An 18,593-nucleotide genomic window follows, 5' to 3' on the forward strand; every position below is an offset into this window, starting at 1 on the left:
TTTCACATACAGGGTGAGGCATCAGTGCGTGCACTCTAAATCATATGAATATTAAGCCGGAGGATTCATCTGCCATCATTTGTGGTTGCTAAATGTTATAGATCTAGCGGTGTCTTTCATGAAGCGTAGGCGAATGATCACCGGCACCGTGTACAAATTCCAAATTACTGCCATAAACCGTGTAACAATCCTTTGACTGCAGCTTGCATTGCTTGCTTGCTTCGAGTGTGGTTGTTGACTCGGGTCTGTGTAACACCAAGACATTTTGCAGTTTAGAATATATTTACGGCAGGAAGATGGTGTCACGTGCAATACATCCAAAAACACCTGTCTGGAAGAGATGGGGTAGGTTGTAGCTTCTTCCCTGGGCACTACAGAGTGCCGGCATGAACATCATCAATCATGTCTGGGAACATCCTCAGGGAGCTGAGGAATAGTCCATCTCTACCAAGTAATACTCAAGAGCTGCAACAAAATCTACTTCCCATTTGGTAAAATCTAGATAGAGAATATGGATTGGATGCCTTCATGGGTTCAAGCACGATATAATGCCAAAGGACCTGCTACTAGACACCAATATATGTCATCAATTTGATTGTGTTCATAGAATAGGTTGTAAGAATAACATTTGTTTACAATCAAGAGTGTCCGTTATGGTCTTTCAGGGCACTTCAGGGTTTTTTTCTAGTTGCAGCTCGTATGCTTGCCCGAGCCTTTATTGCCACTCGCACATACCTCCAGAGGTGTAGTTTCAGCAACCGAGTGCACGTTCCTTCACATCTCATTTCATTCTGCAAATACTGTGCTTTGCTTTGCATTTTGTCCCATCCTCCGGGTGGATATAGTTAAGTAGTTGGTGGAAGGTTGCGTGACGGTGTTATGCATCATCGGCATGTGCCTCATCTCGATCACTATCCACGATTGCAAACAGGAAAATTGCGCAGTCTTTGAAGGACATTACATGGCAATTTTTAATGGAATTTCAAAATTATTTTTTGAGTTAGAATGGAGCTTTAGCAATAGCACTCATTGTCATCATCAGACTGAAGACCTATTACTGCACACAGTCCCAAGGAGGAGGCCAGACATGACACACATATATACACCGCACACATACATATACATACAAACGCACAGATATAAACACACAAACATGGATATATTATGTACTGCTAAGTACTTAAAAAGTTATTTTATTTGAAGTTATAACCTTAACTTATAATCAACTGATGGATTTCCCAACTGCCTGGATCATCAGTTGGGCATCGTTTTTCATCGAGGTTTAAATCCTTTCAACCCAGAACCTCTCCAAACAATGGATCCACAACCCCTGTCGCAGGTCCACATCAGTAGATTACTCAACATCAATGGACCCACATCCTCAAAGTTGTGTCTAGAGAGTCAGTCAACACAGCAATGCAATATCCTTATTCAAACTTATTCAATTATTACTTCTTTTTAAAATAATAATTAAAGTACTATTCGGGTTCATCCCGACCTCTTTGTTCCTTTCATACTTTTCTCATAATTCTCTTTATTCATTCTAATTCTTACTTTTTCTCCTCTTTCATCTATTCTACTCTATTTCTCTCTTTATCCATCTCTCTAAGAAGAAGTGAATTTTTGCAGAAATTTTTCTGTAAGGCTCACTTGGCTACGCCTGGATGGTAGCGGCTGAAATCCAGGCTCCTCCTGATGACTCCATCTTTGCTCTTGACTTCTTCGGGTTCCTTCTTGGTCTTCCATTTCATTTAATCATGCACCACTTTATATGATAATATATTAAGCGATAAACACTTTACCTGATAGACATGTCCATGGCACAGCTCCTCCATCTAACCATCGACTCAAACTGCTTTTCAAAGTGTATTCAAACTGTCATTTAATAACCGATTTTAACCCTTTCTGGCCTACGGTTGCATGGTTCACACTGACTGCGATGCACAAAAGCAAAGTTATGAAATTGTATTTAGAAAGGATGTGGTGGGGCAGCACAGTAATCGTTTTGAAAATGTCAACACGTTGTTCTGATAGCTATTAACTTAAAAGGTTATGGTATTTCAAAAAAAAAACTTATTTTTTCAAAATCTTTTTTTTTTCTTTCTTTTTTTTAAACAATGTTACACCGGCATGCAATGTTTGTGGTACTTTGAAATACATTTCAGCTCGCTGTGTTTCAATCACGTTTCCAAAATATTCAGGGGTCACTGGGAGTAAACATTCTTGGGACATTTTTGCTTTCAGTCAAAATATTCACCATGTTCGACTGCCATTAATCAAGGCACACAAAGCTATTGTAAATGTATGTTGAAGGGGTCCGTAATCCGTGAGCGATGGAAACCAGTTATTCCTTGTGCAGTGTTTGGTAGATATGAAGGAACAAAGGCTTTTTCGTCAGCAGAGAGAGTTTTCGCCGCTTGAAGTCGGTTGGTTTTTTATACCTAGGGGGATGAAACAGTGTTAACCAGAATGGCACTTCCTCCAGCACGAATCTCCACCAGGCTGAACAGTTTTTGTTTTGTTTTCTAGACACACTGATAGGCCAGATCTGCAGAGACCTTAACCAAAATCTCATCAGCTTATTGACCCAACTAATCCTCAAGTGTTGTCATAATCCATCTACAACTTTTTGAAATACTGTGCTATATATTGTTTGTGACCCCATCTCTCAATGATGAGAGTTATCACTCCAGAATCACTTAAGTAATTAAAGATTCTCGTATCTGGATGTTCATCAAAATCGAATCAATTCGTCCTCATCACACACCCAACTCATCCACCACATTTCGTCCGAATCCGTCCATAACTTTTTGAAATATCATGCTCAGACAGACGACCAGATAGACAGGAGTGAAATCATAACCTCCATCCACCTTAGGTGGTAGAGGTAAATATTTGTCCAGCACGGATTTCCGACTTCGTACTTGCAAGCCTGAGGCGTGTTCAAGATCGTACATAATTGAATTGAGTAAAGCTGCAGTATGATGGGGGACTTTGAACGGCGAGTTGCACGACTCAATTTTAAGCAACGTGGCAGCCACAAGGAAGTCAGTGATGTGCATTGTGTTGAAGGAAACCATAAAGTTGACTTGTACAAGATTATGCATTTGCAACTGAGTCACGTAACTCAAGTTACACATGGAATGTGTAACTGTTACACATCCACAGTTAGGATACGCAAGTGTAAAACTGAGCAACTCTATAACGCAATCTTGATTGGTTGCAACTGAGTTGTGTAAAATGCAACGATCTTGAATGCACCTCCGATCTCGTTTTGGTAAATGGCTGTAAAGAGTGTCTATATATTTGTACTCACAGCTCAATGACGACAGAGCCGGATTTGATCTCATCCATCTCCATGAAGGCAAAGCACTTGGTGCTGGTGATTCGCTTCTTGGGCTTGTAGTGTTTAAACTCAAAAAAAATAGCAGTGCCTATGAAGCAGCAAATTCCCAAAGGCAGAACAACATAAAGTAAGGAACTAAAGCAATTTTTCCATATCTGCAGAGCCAAATGTTGGTGATCAGAATACTTGGTTACGCTTGTACCTTTTGGAAGCTTTTCTATTGGTTTCTGGATCTCGACTTCAATGCCAAAATGCACAAACATGTCTTCTTGAAGTGATGCAACAGGTGTGTCTTGCACGTGCGTGAGGTCTACTCCATTTGGGTCTGCAGAAAGACCACATGACAAGGATGCTTCACATTCGGTGGATCATCGTCCAACCACAGTTTTTTCAGAAGGATTTCTGTACATTAACTTCAATAGTAAGAGCATTAAAAATTATCCCTATTAAGTTCAGAAATATTTTTCTTCCAAAAAATGCTGAATTATTTTATATTCAAGACTATGAAATGAATGCTTGAATGAAAGGACAACAGAAGGCGAGCATGTAAACTGAAGATCAGACAAATGGAAATCGTAGCACACCCCAAAGAAGGGCCGCAGGCACCTTTGACGCTCACTGTAATGTATGGATCGATGCACTGCACAGCGTCCTTCAACCCGATCTTGTCTATCCGAAAGCTGAGTGTGGTCAAGCCTGGCTCTGAGGGCAGCCGAGGAAGCAACGAACCTGCGAAACCCAAGCAAGGCTTCATCGACTGGTTTCTTGGCTTATGATCTGCAAGTGCAGACATCTTCAAGCATATGTTTAATCATCACCTCAAGGTTTATTAGACATTTCATCACGATGAGTGGCGATTGCGTACGAACCAGAGCAATGCACAGAGGACAGGTGCATACTTGTATCAACAGCAGATCCTGCCACCATCCCGTCTTCCATCCCCAGCTCACATTCCACGCCATCAAGGCTCTGCTCCTCTCCTGGAACGAGGAGTTTCCTATTCACAAGGAAAGATGGTAGGAGGTGAAACTCTCCTTAACAGTTAACAATAAGGAAAGAATTGCCTGCTTTTAACAATTAACTAGTTTTTTGGCAATGGCCTCACCTTAATCTTTCAGGCCACAGTTCAACAAGCAAGGTCATGGTTGTTGATTGTACAGCTTTTCTCCATCCCACTAGTGTGATAGTAATTTTAATTGCCAAAAAGGAAAGGAAACATTAAGTCAAATGTTTTGCTTTCTGCAACGCATGGCCACAGCTGTTTACCAGCTGTAATTGGCATCATCTTTTCAGAAAATTTTGACGTTCTGCCAAGTACAGAGCCCTCACAATGGGAAAATTCACCGAGATCTCATCTCCACTGTACATAACAAGAAAGTCGTTAGCTTGATTTTACCAGATTCGGTGGCGTAATCGTTAGAGCATCTCCCAATGAGCTTGGGAAGTCGGTGGCTCGAAGTTCGAACCCCGACCGAGTCATACCAAAGACTTTAAAAATGTTATGTGCTGCTTCCTTGCTTGATGCTCAGCATTTAAAAGATAACATGGGCAAAGAATGCAGTGACAAACCACCAAATATAACCCTTGGCAAGAAACTGCTTCGGAAGCACCAATGCTCAGTAAAGAGTATGGTACATCAAGATCACAACTTGATTTAAAAAAAAGATTTACAGCGTCAGGCTCATGCAAGAGCTGTCGGACAATGAAAAACGCTAACAGGCAATGAATGAGTCAATATCGTAAATAGGATTTGAACCTGAGATACCAGTGGCATGACATGTACAAATGGGAACATTAAACAAGCCAACCCTTGGTCGAGCAAATATTCAACAACAGAAGGTAGAGTATAAAAACTTTGTTCTTCATTTGGGAAGTCTCAACATCTTATAGGTGTCACTGTTGACCAGAAATACCATGGCTGCAATTGTCAAGAGAGATGTAGAACACTCAAGACATCTCCACCATCTACATATATAAGCCTCACGACAGGAGCGTGGTGGAATACTCACCGCTTGTTTCGATGTGGGAACATCCGAAACTATGCTGAGAAGCTGCATTCCTTCCAGGACATGGCTGCTCGCTTATTCGGTTTACCATTATCTGAAATTATCATCAATTCCATCTCACTGACATGTGGCTGCAAATTCTACCTTCGACACCATGCAACACAGCAACCCACCTACTCTGCTTCAACACCTCCTCCCAGTCCCACAATCTGTACTTTCAGGATCCAAAAGAGCAGCATCATGCTGGGAACCCCAACCTTCAAGTTTCAGACCACTCTTCAAATCACACAACATTCTGACTTGGATATGTATCCTTTATTATCCCTGGATCAAGATCCCAGAATACCCTAGTGAGTACCACTATAAGTGAACTATCACCACAAGAACTGCCGAGCAGAATCTTCATGGATCATGAGATGGAAACTTAAAGCTGACGATAGGTTGTGCAGTCTTCAACCGGTAAGTGAATTAAATATTTTTTTAACCCCGAACCGAGCGTAAGCCGGTTGAGGGGGTTTATACTTTGTGTGCTGTCCATCCATCCATCTGGAACCCATTCTCAAATATAACTGGATGGATGTATTTCTTTCATATTCGGCAAGTGTGCAATAGTATCTGGGCATGAGGCATCAAAAATGATTGTGGGATCGGAGGCAAAGGTCATTGAGCACACGATTTTATTTCCGAATTTTGGTAATTATTAAAAAAAAGAAATAAATTAGAGGAAAGAAGAGTACAGGGTAGTTTTTGCTTTCAGGAACCATTATTTATTTATGTACACTTTCCCATCTCCGTTGCCAACATTCAATTATCTTTTCCACCTATCTTGCTTTCTTTGCCATTCTCACTTCTCCCATCCACACCAAGTATTTAGGACTCGAGCCTACTTCAGCTGGCTTCTTACCAATCTTCTCCCTCAGTTCATCCATCCTTCTTCTATCTACCCTCTTCATTCCTGCAATGCTCCTGACCCAGTTGTGCTCACAGACCTGAAACCTCTGTTGTCTCTCTGTCCATGCTACCATCTCGAGATCATGAAGGTAGGCAGCCGTTATACAAGACAACAAAACTTTTCCTTTGAATTCCCTTGATTTATTTCTCTCTACCATCATTCCCTCCACCTTTCCCCATGTATTCACACCCATCTGAATCCTCCTCCACATGTCTGCTTCTAACCTACCATCCCCGGTTAGTGTTCCCCCTCCCCCAGATACTCAAACCTATTTCCTTGCCTGATCTCCTTCCCCTCTAACCTGAAATTAATTTCCTTTCTCTGCTGCCCGATCCACATTACCTTAGTCTTCTCCATACTCATCTTCAATCCACATTTCCAGAATGTCTCCTCCCCCCAGTACCTCCTGCATCTCCCGCTTACTCTCCACTACAACAACCATTTCATCCACTTACAACACCTTCCCGAGAATACCCCTCATGTTTACCCTCCTGCTTACCAGCTCCATCACCATGATAAACATGAGTGGGCTGAGAAAGCTTCCTTGCCTCAACTCAATGTTCACGCTGAACTCCACCAGCATCCTCAGACCAACCAAAACTCCTCCCTTCATTCCCTCATACATACCTTCGCCAAACCAAACTCCTGCTTCCGGCACTCCCAGCCATCTCAATGTCACAATCAGTATCTCTCTCGGCACAGTGTCATAAGCAGTCACAAAATCCACAAGTCCCAATGCCATTTCACCTTGTACCTCCAACCTCTTCTCCACCAGCCACCTCAGCGTGAACATCCCATCCATCATCCTCATACTCTTTCTAAAGCCTTGTTGATCTCCGCATATCTTCCTTTCTATACTATTCCTTATCCTCCCATCAAGAATCCTCTCTAGTACCTTCACGACACAACCGAGGAACATCATATCTCTGTCCTTCCCATACCTTATTATTAGTCAACCACTAATAATAAGGTATGTGACAGTGATGACCACACACATTTTCATGGTGGTGACTGAGTAACTGCTGTGATGGAGCCATCATGAGAAGGAAATTCAGGGGTATGTGAATAAAGAAGGCAGTTCCAAAACTTCCATCCCCATGAAGTAAAACTTCCATCTCATCATAAGTAGCTGTTACAACAAAGAGTTGATGGTCCCATATTCTATACTTTTTTGAGTGTAGTACAGTATATAGTATACCAGTGGGCATGCTTGCATACTGCAAGCAACTACTTGGGTACATCCTACATGCAGACATTGCAAACATAAGCTTTATATTTGTTGAAGTGGATTGTGAAAGATTTATATTCAAGAGCACGAGATTACAATGAGATGCAAGCCAAAAGACACACTAGAAATGTTGTATATTCATAATTAACTTAATCACAAATTACCAAAAAATTAGCAAGTCATGTGACCCAGAATGCAATATAATTAAATATGCAATATTTAAAGTGTGCTATCATTACAAGGCTTACTTGGTCAATAAAAAAATAGCTAATTACTATGATTGCTTAGTAAGCAGCAATATTTAAAACATATCAATACTTAAGCACATCGTAGATCAGAGATGTAGACATTGGAATCACTTGTAATTGCTTCATTTCTAATATATAAAGTCTGGTCTCCTTCGACTGTTTTTAAAGCCCATTGTGCTTGCATTCTGCAAACAGCTAAATAACTCAAGTAAATAATGAATTCGTGATTAGAAAGAGTTCTTTATTTAAGTTTACAGCTATAGTAATTTTTAATGTAAATATGGCAAAAGTTATAAGATAAGAGTTGGAAGAGGCTTGTGTTAGCATTGCTGAGCAATCATTTCAATTGCAAGCCCCATTGTCTTGGGTCATGTGACAAGCAGTGAGCAGACCAAAGCTGCACCGGCCAACTTGTATTCGTGGATATATTTGTTTTCCTGGGATATTTGCTTCAAGTTGCAGCAGTATGCAAAATTTCAGTTTTCTATGTAGTACAACATATATATGTATACATGTACAGTGCCTATATAAAGTCTACACCCCCTTTCAAAATTTTCACTATTTGTTGCCTTTACAGCCTGGAATTAAATTGCATTAAATCAGACTTTTTCCCACCTTTATTTACATATCGTAACCCACAGCTTCCAAGTGAAAAACAAATTCGACAAATTTCATGAAATTGGTCGAATTTATGATTAATTAATTTATTATTAATCAATTAATAAAAAATAAAAAACTAGAATATCTTGGTTTGATAATCAAATGTAGGTCGAACTTGTACCACAGCAGCACATGACCATGCAATGCTCGAAAAAGTGGGGACACTAAGAACAGGAAGCAGTCATTGCAAACACAGCTGCCCTTACATAAACCACACCCTAGTCAGCCGCCAGATATAAAAAGGAGGTCTGTCTTGGCACACAAACAACTTGGCCACAATGTGGGAAAGCTGCCCAAGCAGATTTCAAAATCCAAACTGCATACTTTAAACTTCAAAACATTAAATTCCTCATTCATGAATCTCATCAATCTCCCTCCCATCAGTCGCTCACTACAAATTAACACAACCTGTTTTAGATTGGGGAAATAGACATCACAGCAGAGATCCATCTAAAGGTTACGGCCATCATGGTTTACCTTTGCAGCAGAGGCTGCACGTCGAAAGGGAACTCTTTGTCGTAAGTGAGAATATTCTTTATAACTGAAAGAGAATGTTGAAACGGGTGAATAATGTTAAATATATTGCCAAACTGAAATATAGTATCACAATGACAACAATGAAAATTAAATTAAACATTCCTGGACAGCAGAATGCACCTGGTTCAATCTTTCTCAAGTCTTCCAAAGTGAAAGGCTCCTCAGAATTATCCGTTGACTAAAAGTAATCAGACAGGAAAGGGGGAGAGAAATTCTTATAATCATTTAGATGTAGCATTTTCAAAGCTGTCAAATGCCTCATGATTCATTACGTCATCACAAACTTGCCTAACAAACCTGTAGAGCCTTGCTCCTCAGTTTGAGGCAAGCGGCGGTTTTCCCCAGGGTTATCTACACACATTCGGACACAAACATTACAAATCATACGTGACATTAACTTAATTGTGACCTTTAATAAACAGTTAACATATAAAACTTTTCCAGACAAATAGTCAAGAAACATTTACAGATTTTTCTTTTTTAACTTTTACTTGCCATCTTCTAACCAATTGTAATTCCTGGAAATATAATTAATTTAAATTACTAGCGGGCAACCTTCGGTGGGCAATTTTCTGCAGCACAGTCTTGGAAATGCACTTTATAATTTTTATCATTTTTGAAAGAAATTGTATTGATCACAACATGTACTCCATATCATAAGATAAGGAAGCCCATGGTGTTGGCTCAATGGCAAAGGTGGCTGGCTTAAGACCTAAGGATCTTGAGTTCAAGCCCATGTTTTTTTTTTTACTGTTGAATTAACACCACGTGGGGTTAACTCAGCCTGTCATCCTTCAGAAGTCGGCAAAATGAGTAACAACTAATTAGTCATGGGGGCCTTGCATCAGCGGTACAGCTGTACTACCAGAAAAATGATGCGGCCAAGCAGTCACAGGCTGCATATAAATATATAAATAAAAATAAGACAAGGAAGATGATTTGTAATCCTGGCTTTGTGATACGTGATACTGTAATGATTTGTGATTTGTAATAAGGAAGATGATGTACATGGGAATATATGGCAAATGTGGTGCTATTTCCGCCACGTTTATTTTGGAGGTTTCATTTTGTATACATTGTCGAGGCTCGTGGAAGAGCTAGCACGAATACACTGAATGGATCAGGACACAACATGACAAAAGGAAAAGTAGAGAGAGGGGGAACACCAACAGCAGAGTTGAAGGCCAACACAGAGTGAGACTTAGACAAACATTGGGTGTGGGGAGGAAGGGGGGGGGCAGGATAGGATGCATGTGGTGAACAAGATGGATACAGAAGGAAACTCTCAGGAGGAAAAACTTAAAATTTGGAAGGAGGAGGGAATGGGGTGAGGGTAGGTTAACGAGGGTGGAAAAGATTATGGTTTTAAAGATCCTGCAGTGTCCTTCACTAATAAAGAACCGGCGAGCCATCACTGGCACCATGACCAAATCCTGCCCAAACCACTGCTGAGAAGGCAATGGCAAACAACCCAGCATAACCCTACCCAAGAGACTGCTTCGACAGCACTGACGTTCTGTCAAGAGTATTGCAAATCAACAATAATGATCGGACTTGGGGCTTGAAGCTAAAAGGTATGCCATGGGAATGCATCATAAAGAAACAAAGAAAATTCATTTGTCCTGATGAGAATCCCAGATACGTATGTTATAAATGCCATTATTTTTGGTGCACGAGGCTGTTTCCTATACAACAGCCAATTCTAGTGCCGAAGCATCCTGGGAAATGTGCAGCACACATTCCAGTTCTCAGGGAGATCCGGTTGCTATACTAATTAGCACTACCTATCTAGCAAACAAAGAAAGGTTGGCCTTTCTCCCAGCACAGTCATGGCAACGGTGCAAGAGAGGTTCAGACAATGCTGAGATTTGCAAACGTTTTTAAAACAAATAATTAAATGTCAAGATTGTGGAATGAGTGCCGCTTCACTTGCCTTCTGTTCTTCTGTGAAGACAGAGGTGCCAGCAGCAGACTGTGCTTCCTTAATCAGTTGCATGGCCAGACTAAAAGGCACATAAGAGATATCACGACCAAACCCTTTGATTCAGATGTACATTTATGGATAATCATGCAATGGTCAATAATAATCAATAACTTTTATCAAGGATCCCAATTTTTGTGAGATAAATTCAAAAGTACCATACTGTATTTTATTGTAATCGCTTTGTTATAGTGCAGTCTGTTAAAGAAAACTTTTATGGGGTTTGTTCAAAATATTTTAGTTTTATTTTTTAAGATTAAAATTAGAAGGGCACTCCTTGATGTCATGACATTGCCAGATATGCCTCCGTACACATTATTAAATCATTATACATACTTGTGCCAAGTTTGATTTAAATCCTTGAACCCAGATTCAAAATATTAAATAATTCTGGCTGTCAGACCATGCCTCGAATCAGGTTGAAATTTAAAACACATATTCCCCATGACAACTGGATAATAATTGTGAAGTTTCATGTCAATTGATGAAGCAGTTCAAGAGAATTTTTTTAAGATTTTCGTTGAATCGAATATGGCTGCCAGACCATGTGACCTATCATTTATTTGTGAACACCCTGGTATCCCCAATGCTTGGGGAATATGTGGGCGAAGTTTCCTCTCGATCTGTTAAGCCGTTCTGGAGAAGACCATTTTTAAAGGTTTATTCTTCAAAAAAATCATAGCTGCCAAACCATGTGTCCAATGACATCATAAGTAGAGAACCTTTTTGTTCCTCATGGATAGGCGAGCATACCTGTAAAGTTTCACCTCAATCTGTTCCGTTTTGGAGAAGAAGATTTTTGAAGGTTTTTATATTAAAAACAATATTACTGCTGAACCACATGACCGATGACATCAAGTTTTTTCCCCCCATACAATTCAGCCCAAGATGACCCTCAATTTTCATACTGATCGGAGAAAGTGTTCAACATATGCAATCATGACATCGTAATGTTGCCACCTACGACATCAAAAAAAAAAAAATCACACTTATTTCCCATAGGGAGTACTTCATGTGGGCCAAGTTTCAATTTTTTCCATGGAGCAGTTTCAGAGATACAGAGGACCAGAGATTTCCTTTTTCCAACATGGTTGTCACACCACGTGACCTATGACGTCATAATTATCATTAAAACATTCTAAAGGAGTAGTCACTCCTACGGTGAAAATTTTGTGTCGATCAGATGAGCAGTTGCAGAGAAAACAGAAAATTAGCATGGATGGACGGACAGACAACCCAAAACCATAATGCCACCAACGACTTCGTCATCGGGGGCACAAAAACTGATTAAAACAATAACATTCTGCAATAACTATTGAAAGCTATTTTAGGAAAAATATAAATGTGGGATGGCAGGATAATTTAGGGGTATGGGCATTTGTCCCAGCTGTCCAGCCTGGGTTGGATTCCTGACACAGCTATAAACTGTCATCCTAGTGTTTCACAGGAAAGGTGATTCGTCATTGTGTGTGCCGCCCCTCAGATGAACGTTAAATTTAGCATCCTGTATCTACCAGCATTAGTTGGTGGAAGTTAAAGATCCCATGATGTCCTTCGTGAAGAGAAAGCGAGTTATCCCCAGCACCCTGAACAAATGTCAAATTGCCTTTAACGATTGCCGGGAGGGCAATGGCAAACCACCCAACATAACCCGGGCCAAGAAACTGCTTCGACAGCACCAACGCTCTGTAAAGAGTGTAGCGCATTAATGAATGCAGACAAAAGGTTGCTGCAATAATGCAAGATGCAGTCAGAGTACAGTATTGCATTCTTCGTCCAGAATCTTTTCCCTTGTTAAGATTGCTCGTGGGTACCAGAAGGATCATACAAGATGAAACGACAGATATCCTTCACAAAGGGTTTGTAATGGTCAATTGGTAATCATATCCTGCTCACCCTCTCTTGCTCTCCCTCTCTCTGTTCTATTCACCCTCTCATTTGCTCAAGGTCATCTGCCATCTGCTTGGAAATCAGCAAACATCACTGCCCTGCACAAAAAAGGTGCAAAAGCAGATCCTTGCAACTACAGACCAATCAGCCTTCTCCCAATCATCAGCACAGTTATGGAATCCATCATCGCTTCAGACATTAAATCCTTCTCTTCTCCAATGGCCTGATTTCCGATCATCAATTTGGTTTCAGACCAGATCACTCTACCATGGATATGCTGCTTCTGCTCTCCCAACAATGGATGGAGGTCCTCAATGCCAGACATGAAATCAGAGCCATATCCCGAGACATATCGCGTGCTTTTGACACAGTCTGGCACCCTGCCCTGCTCACTGAACTCTCTTCCTATGGTATCCAAGGCCATCTCCACTCTTGGCTTGCAGACTTCCTCTCCTGTTGCAGTCACCGTGTGGCCCTAAATGGAGTTCTTTCATCCCCTCTTCCTGTCCAGGCTGGAGTTCCTCAAGGTAGCGTTCTGGGCCCTGTTCTTTTTCTGGTTTTCATCAATGATCTCTCCAACTCTCTGGAAAATCCTCTTTATCTCTTTGCTGATGACTCCACCCTCTGCTGTACCATCTGTCATCCCTCAGACCGGGAAGCAGCAGCTTCTTCGCTCACTGCAGATCTGGGTAAAATCACAGACTGGTCCAACACGTGGAACATGTCTTTCAATCCGGACAAGTCTCACTCTCACTATGTCTCTCCGAAAGGAACGTTTAGAAAACCCCCCCATCCACTTTCTCAACAATCCTCTGGAAGAAGTCCTTTCTTTCAAGCTTCTGGGTCTCACTATCTGCCATGATCTTTCCTGGGAAAGCCACATTTCAAACCTGGCATCCACAGCCAGTCGCCGACTGGAAATCCTCCATCGTGCAAAGTTCTTCCTCGGCCCACCTGAGCTCCTGACCACTTACAAAGCTTTTGTCCACAGCCTGATGGAGTACTGCTCTCCCCTCTGGGCTGGTGCTCCTGCCTCTCACCTTCCTCAGCTTCATGCTGTGGAAACCAAGGCATTTCAGATCATTGGCATCTCCCGCGATGAGGCCGAGTCTTTGGGCCTCTCACTATCTCACCGCAGGTAGGTCCGTGGTCTTTCTGTCCTCTACAGTCTCCTCTCCAGGCTCGCCCCCCCCTGCTCTGTCTGCGATTTGTCCCCACCATATTTCTGCAAGGCGCTCAAGGTCCGCCAACAACCCCTTTCTGGTAAAACTTCCAAAATCACGAATCACTGCTCAACTTCACTCTTTCATTCCACCTTTTTCCCCGCCTTTGGAATAAACTCCCTCACTCTGTAAAATCCCATTCTTCCCTCCAGGCCTTCAAAACAGCTGTTCACCACCACCTCTTGTCATCCCCCATCCAAATCCTCGATCTTTTAGACCCCTGTTAATCCACCCAAGCCCACCTCCTTCAAATTCCCTGCTTTCCTTCCTGAAAGTCCCTGTAATGTCCATCTTGTATTCCCCACCCCATCCCTCTCCCTTCCACAGATCTCCTAATGTCTCTGTTCCCCACTGTTTTGTCCTTCCCACTCCCTCCCCTCTTGTCTCATGCCCCCTTGCTGTGCGTTGTGTGTTAGCTCTCATACGAGCCTTGACAAGGTATCCAACATATATATGTATATGTGTGTGTGTGTTTGTGTGTTTGTGTGTTTGTGTGTTTGTGTGTTTGTGTGTTTGTGTGTTTGTGTGTTTGTGTGTTTGTGTGTTTGTGTGTTTGTGTGTTTGTGTGTTTGTGTGTTTGTGTGTTTGTGTGTTTGTGTGTTTGTGTGTTTGTGTGTTTGTGTGTTTGTGTGTTTGTGTGTGTGTGTGTGTGTGTGTGTGTGTGTGTGTGTGTGTGTGTGTGTGTGTGTGTGTGTGTGTGTGTGTGTGTGTGTGTGTGTGTGTGAAGTCGTCAATAATAACCCTTGATACGTACAGAAAGTATTGGCCTGAAGACAGGGCATTTGCTGCTGTCATACCAAACCTGTCAAAATCTTGTCCACAGATCCACAACAATCAAGATAGCAGAAGGTACAATAATCAAAATGAGGCGAAGTTTTACAAGAACCAGATCAAATAAGCCTTGGCTTCATGACAACGTCCCATATTCTAAATATCCTTGCAGAAGGATTATGAAGCTTCGATAGTTTCAGACTTTCAGCAACAAGTCACATAGAAAAAAAAAACCCAGTGGAATGTGGACGTGGCCTTGTCCCATCGAGTTTCGCATACAATTGCTGGGAAATAGATGTCTGCATCCGCCAGTCGACCAGCTGTGTTAGTTTTCTCGTCTGGCAAAGACATATATGAAAGATCAGCTTGGATCATGATATATGATTTTGCATTTTTTTCTAGTTTCCTTTCAGGGTAATATCCCTCCTGCATTTCACAACTTGTAGCAATTCTTTAAACATTGTATTGTTGATTTTAAAATTTTGCACTGTATATTACACAGATTAAACCTTGTGGTTGAGCTAAAGACAGCGCACTGAAAACAACTGACAAAAGTGAAAAGATTACAAGAACAATTAAAAGGAAATGCAGATAGATGTAGTTTTATTTATTTGTATTATTATTATTATTATTATTATTATTATTATTATTATTATTATTATTATTATTATTATTATTATTACTAGTGCGGGCCCGTAGGTGCGTGCTAGTATGTTCAGCTTCGTTCCTTCGCTCTCGTAAACTACGACTGGATTGGGGCATTGTTTCAATTAGATCGGACTAACCGTATCATAAATGGCCATACCTTGGGAAACACCTGGGAAACATACTCAGGTCCCCAGCGTCAATTGTGACGTCATATCAAACGAAGAAGAAGAAGAATTGTGACGCATCCTCTCTCGCCCCCCTCTCTCCCCCTCTCTTGAATTGTGATGCCCCTCTCTCTCACCCCTCTCTCCCTCCCCTCTCTCGCCCCCACTCTCACCCCCTCTCCCGTCCCCCTCTCCCGTCCCCCTCTCTCGCCCCTCCTCTCTCCCCCTCTCTTGAATTGTGACGCCCCTCTCTCTCACCCCTCTCTCCCTCCCCTCTCTCGCCCCCACTCTCACCCCCTCTCCCTCCCCTCTCTCGCCCCTCCTCTCTCCCGCTCTCTTGAATTGTGACGCCCCTCTCTCACCCCCGCCCTCTCTCTCACCCCCCCTCTCTCCTTCCCCTCTCCCCTCCTCTCTGGCTTCTCTCTCTGTAAATGTATTCACAAATGTCTACCAAGCACAACAATTAATTCAAACCTTGGGGAAAAGCAGCTTTCAAACCCTTGGGAAATAGCTCTTTCCCTTGGGAAAATTCAAACCTTGGGATTAATTAATAATTTGAACAATTAATTCAAACCTTGGGAAAAAAATCAGCTTTCAAACCTTGGTAAACACTTGGGAAACAGCTGAAATGGATGAAGAACGATATCAAACCTTGAAAAGGCACATACTCAGGTCCCCAGCGTCTATTGTGACGTCATACCAAACGAAGACGAAGAAGAATTGTAACGTCAATCGTGCAAAAAAAAAACAAATAAATAAATAATTGTGCCGTCATAGCACCGTGTCTTGTCATTGGTTGACAGATAAATGGCCGTAACTTGGGAACCGCTCGTCCGATTAATATCAAACCTTCAAAAGGCACATCCGTGGGACCCCGGCAATATTCCTGGCAAGTTTCAATCAGTTCGGACCAGCGGTTGTCAAGAAACGGCGGTCGCAGACAGACACACACACACACACACACACACACACACACACACACACACACACACACACACACACACACACACACACACACACACACACACACACTGCTGGAATTATAGATAGATTATTATATTGATCTTTTAAAGACTCATAGTAGAGCTTGTATGCAAATCAATGGATTTTTTATGACAATTACAAGGGCAACTAGAACGGTACTCGGTCAGGAGGAGGGGTAGATGTATACCTCCACCAGGCTGAACAGTTTACGTTTTGTATCCCACTGATAGGCCGGATCTGCATTCAGACCTGAACCAAAATCTAATCGGCTTTAATCCATTCATAACTTTTTGAGATATCATGCTATATTTCGCTTTTTGTCCCCTCTCTCAATGATGAAACATCACTTGGAAAATTCAAAAATTCTCGTTTCCGCATGCGGATTTGAATCTTCACCAAAATCGAATCAATTCGTCCTTGTCTACTGATCAGAACACATATTCTTTTCACACAAGCCATACAGATTTTTTTCCCAAGAATGTCTGTGTCTGACATCCAACCTTTCCACCTAGTTTTGCCATAATCCATCCACAACTTTTTGAGATATTGTGTGATATATCGTTTTGGGCCCCTATCTCTCAATGGTAAAGAATCACTTTAAAAATTATAGTATCCAGATTTTCATCAAACTCATAAATTCGTCCTTGTCACACACTGAACATGTCCACCAAATTTTGGCTTAATCCATCCAAAACTTTTTGGAATATCCTGCTAAAAGACAGACAGGAGTGAAAACACAACCTCCGTCCACCTAGGTGGCGGAGGAAAAAATGCATAATGGACAAATCAACACAGCGTTATAGGGATTTGAAATTGTGATCCCCACAATCATGTCATTAGTTTAGGTGGGAATGCTCAATGAGATTGGATGGAAGGTTCTGATGAGTGCACATTTTATAAAGCTGTAGGGAATAAAATGACCGGGCAAAGTCAGGAAGGGCGGAACTCTTGAGAGTTATCATCCATGTTATTTCAAACCATCGATATCCCCCAGTTTGTCCTGCTAAACAAACATACAATAGTACAATCTGGCTAAACATGAAGCTCAGGCCAAAAACAAAACAAACTAGAAGGGCACTCGGTAGAGCGCATACCTCTGCCACGCAATGCCTGATCCATGAGAACATATCGGGCCCAATAATTTTTGAAATATCATGCAACATGTCGTTTTTGGCCTTTTCAATGGTGAAATCACTTTAAAAATCAAATATTTCTCGTATCCAGATTCGGATTCAGATCTTCAACAAAATTCAATCAGTTCGTCTTTGTCACACACCCAACCTGTCCACAAAATTTCATCCAGATCTGTCCACAACTTTTTGAGATATCCTGTAGACAGACAAACAGACAGAAATGGGTGAAAATACATCCTCCTTCACCTTCGGTGGTGGAGGTAAAAAAAAAAAATTGCACCTTTATCTTCAGGAAATGACCATAAAAAGCACTTCTTCTATTTTGTTTTACAGACACATATGAACAAAGGTTAATCCCAACTAAAGTTAAATTAAAATAAAGACCAACAAGAAAAAGAGCAATCAGAGATTGCAAACCCTCTCTCAGACTTCTTTTGAGTGGTGTATTTTTATAGGTTTTCAGGTAAATCCAATATGGCTGCCAAACCATGTGACCAATGACATCACACGTGTGAGCCTTTTGTTCCTCATGGACAGGCAGTCATATGTGAAAAGTTTCACCTCGATCTGTTAAGCCACTTCAGAGAAGATTTTTGAAAGTTGTTTTTTGAACAATATAGTTGCCAAATCACGCGACCGATGACGTCATGATTTTTTTTTCTGTGGACCATTTTATCCCAAGATGACCCTCAAAAATTTTCATACCTATCGGATGTAGCGTTCTACATATGCAATTATGACATCAAAACAAGGGCACCTATGACGTCATTAAAAAAAATCACTCATTCCTCATGGAGGAGTACTTGCTTTGTGTCAAGTTTC

General features: G+C 41.4%; 1 protein-coding gene across 5 annotated transcripts in view; it reads right to left on the reverse strand.

The window, feature by feature from the left end:
- Positions 1-1,630: 1,630 nt before the first annotated feature.
- AIDA (axin interactor, dorsalization associated) overlaps positions 1,631-18,593 on the reverse strand; it is a 35,641-nt gene continuing 18,678 nt past the window's right edge. For 2 of the 5 annotated variants that reach the window (XM_085877481.1, XM_085877483.1), the window contains 9 exons: positions 10,911-10,980; positions 9,275-9,328; positions 9,098-9,155; positions 8,918-8,981; positions 4,216-4,343; positions 3,953-4,123; positions 3,549-3,671; positions 3,317-3,434; positions 1,631-2,441 (listed from right to left, as the gene is read on the reverse strand). In XM_085877481.1, the coding sequence (XP_085733607.1) occupies positions 2,345-2,441; positions 3,317-3,434; positions 3,549-3,671; positions 3,953-4,123; positions 4,216-4,343; positions 8,918-8,981; positions 9,098-9,155; positions 9,275-9,328; positions 10,911-10,980 (883 nt within the window). In that variant the 3' untranslated portion in view covers positions 1,631-2,344. Of the gene's footprint in view, positions 2,442-3,316; positions 3,435-3,548; positions 3,672-3,952; positions 4,124-4,215; positions 4,344-8,917; positions 8,982-9,097; positions 9,156-9,274; positions 9,329-10,910; positions 10,981-15,121; positions 15,181-18,593 lie in introns of all 5 variants that reach the window. The other 3 variants (XM_085877485.1, XM_085877484.1, XM_085877482.1) reach the window with 3 other exon arrangements.

The sequence above is a fragment of the Eptatretus burgeri genome, chromosome 4, assembly GCF_056783735.1.
Source record: "Eptatretus burgeri isolate ZD-2024b chromosome 4, Ebu_testis_v1, whole genome shotgun sequence".
NCBI classification, from domain to species: domain Eukaryota; kingdom Metazoa; phylum Chordata; class Myxini; order Myxiniformes; family Myxinidae; genus Eptatretus; species Eptatretus burgeri.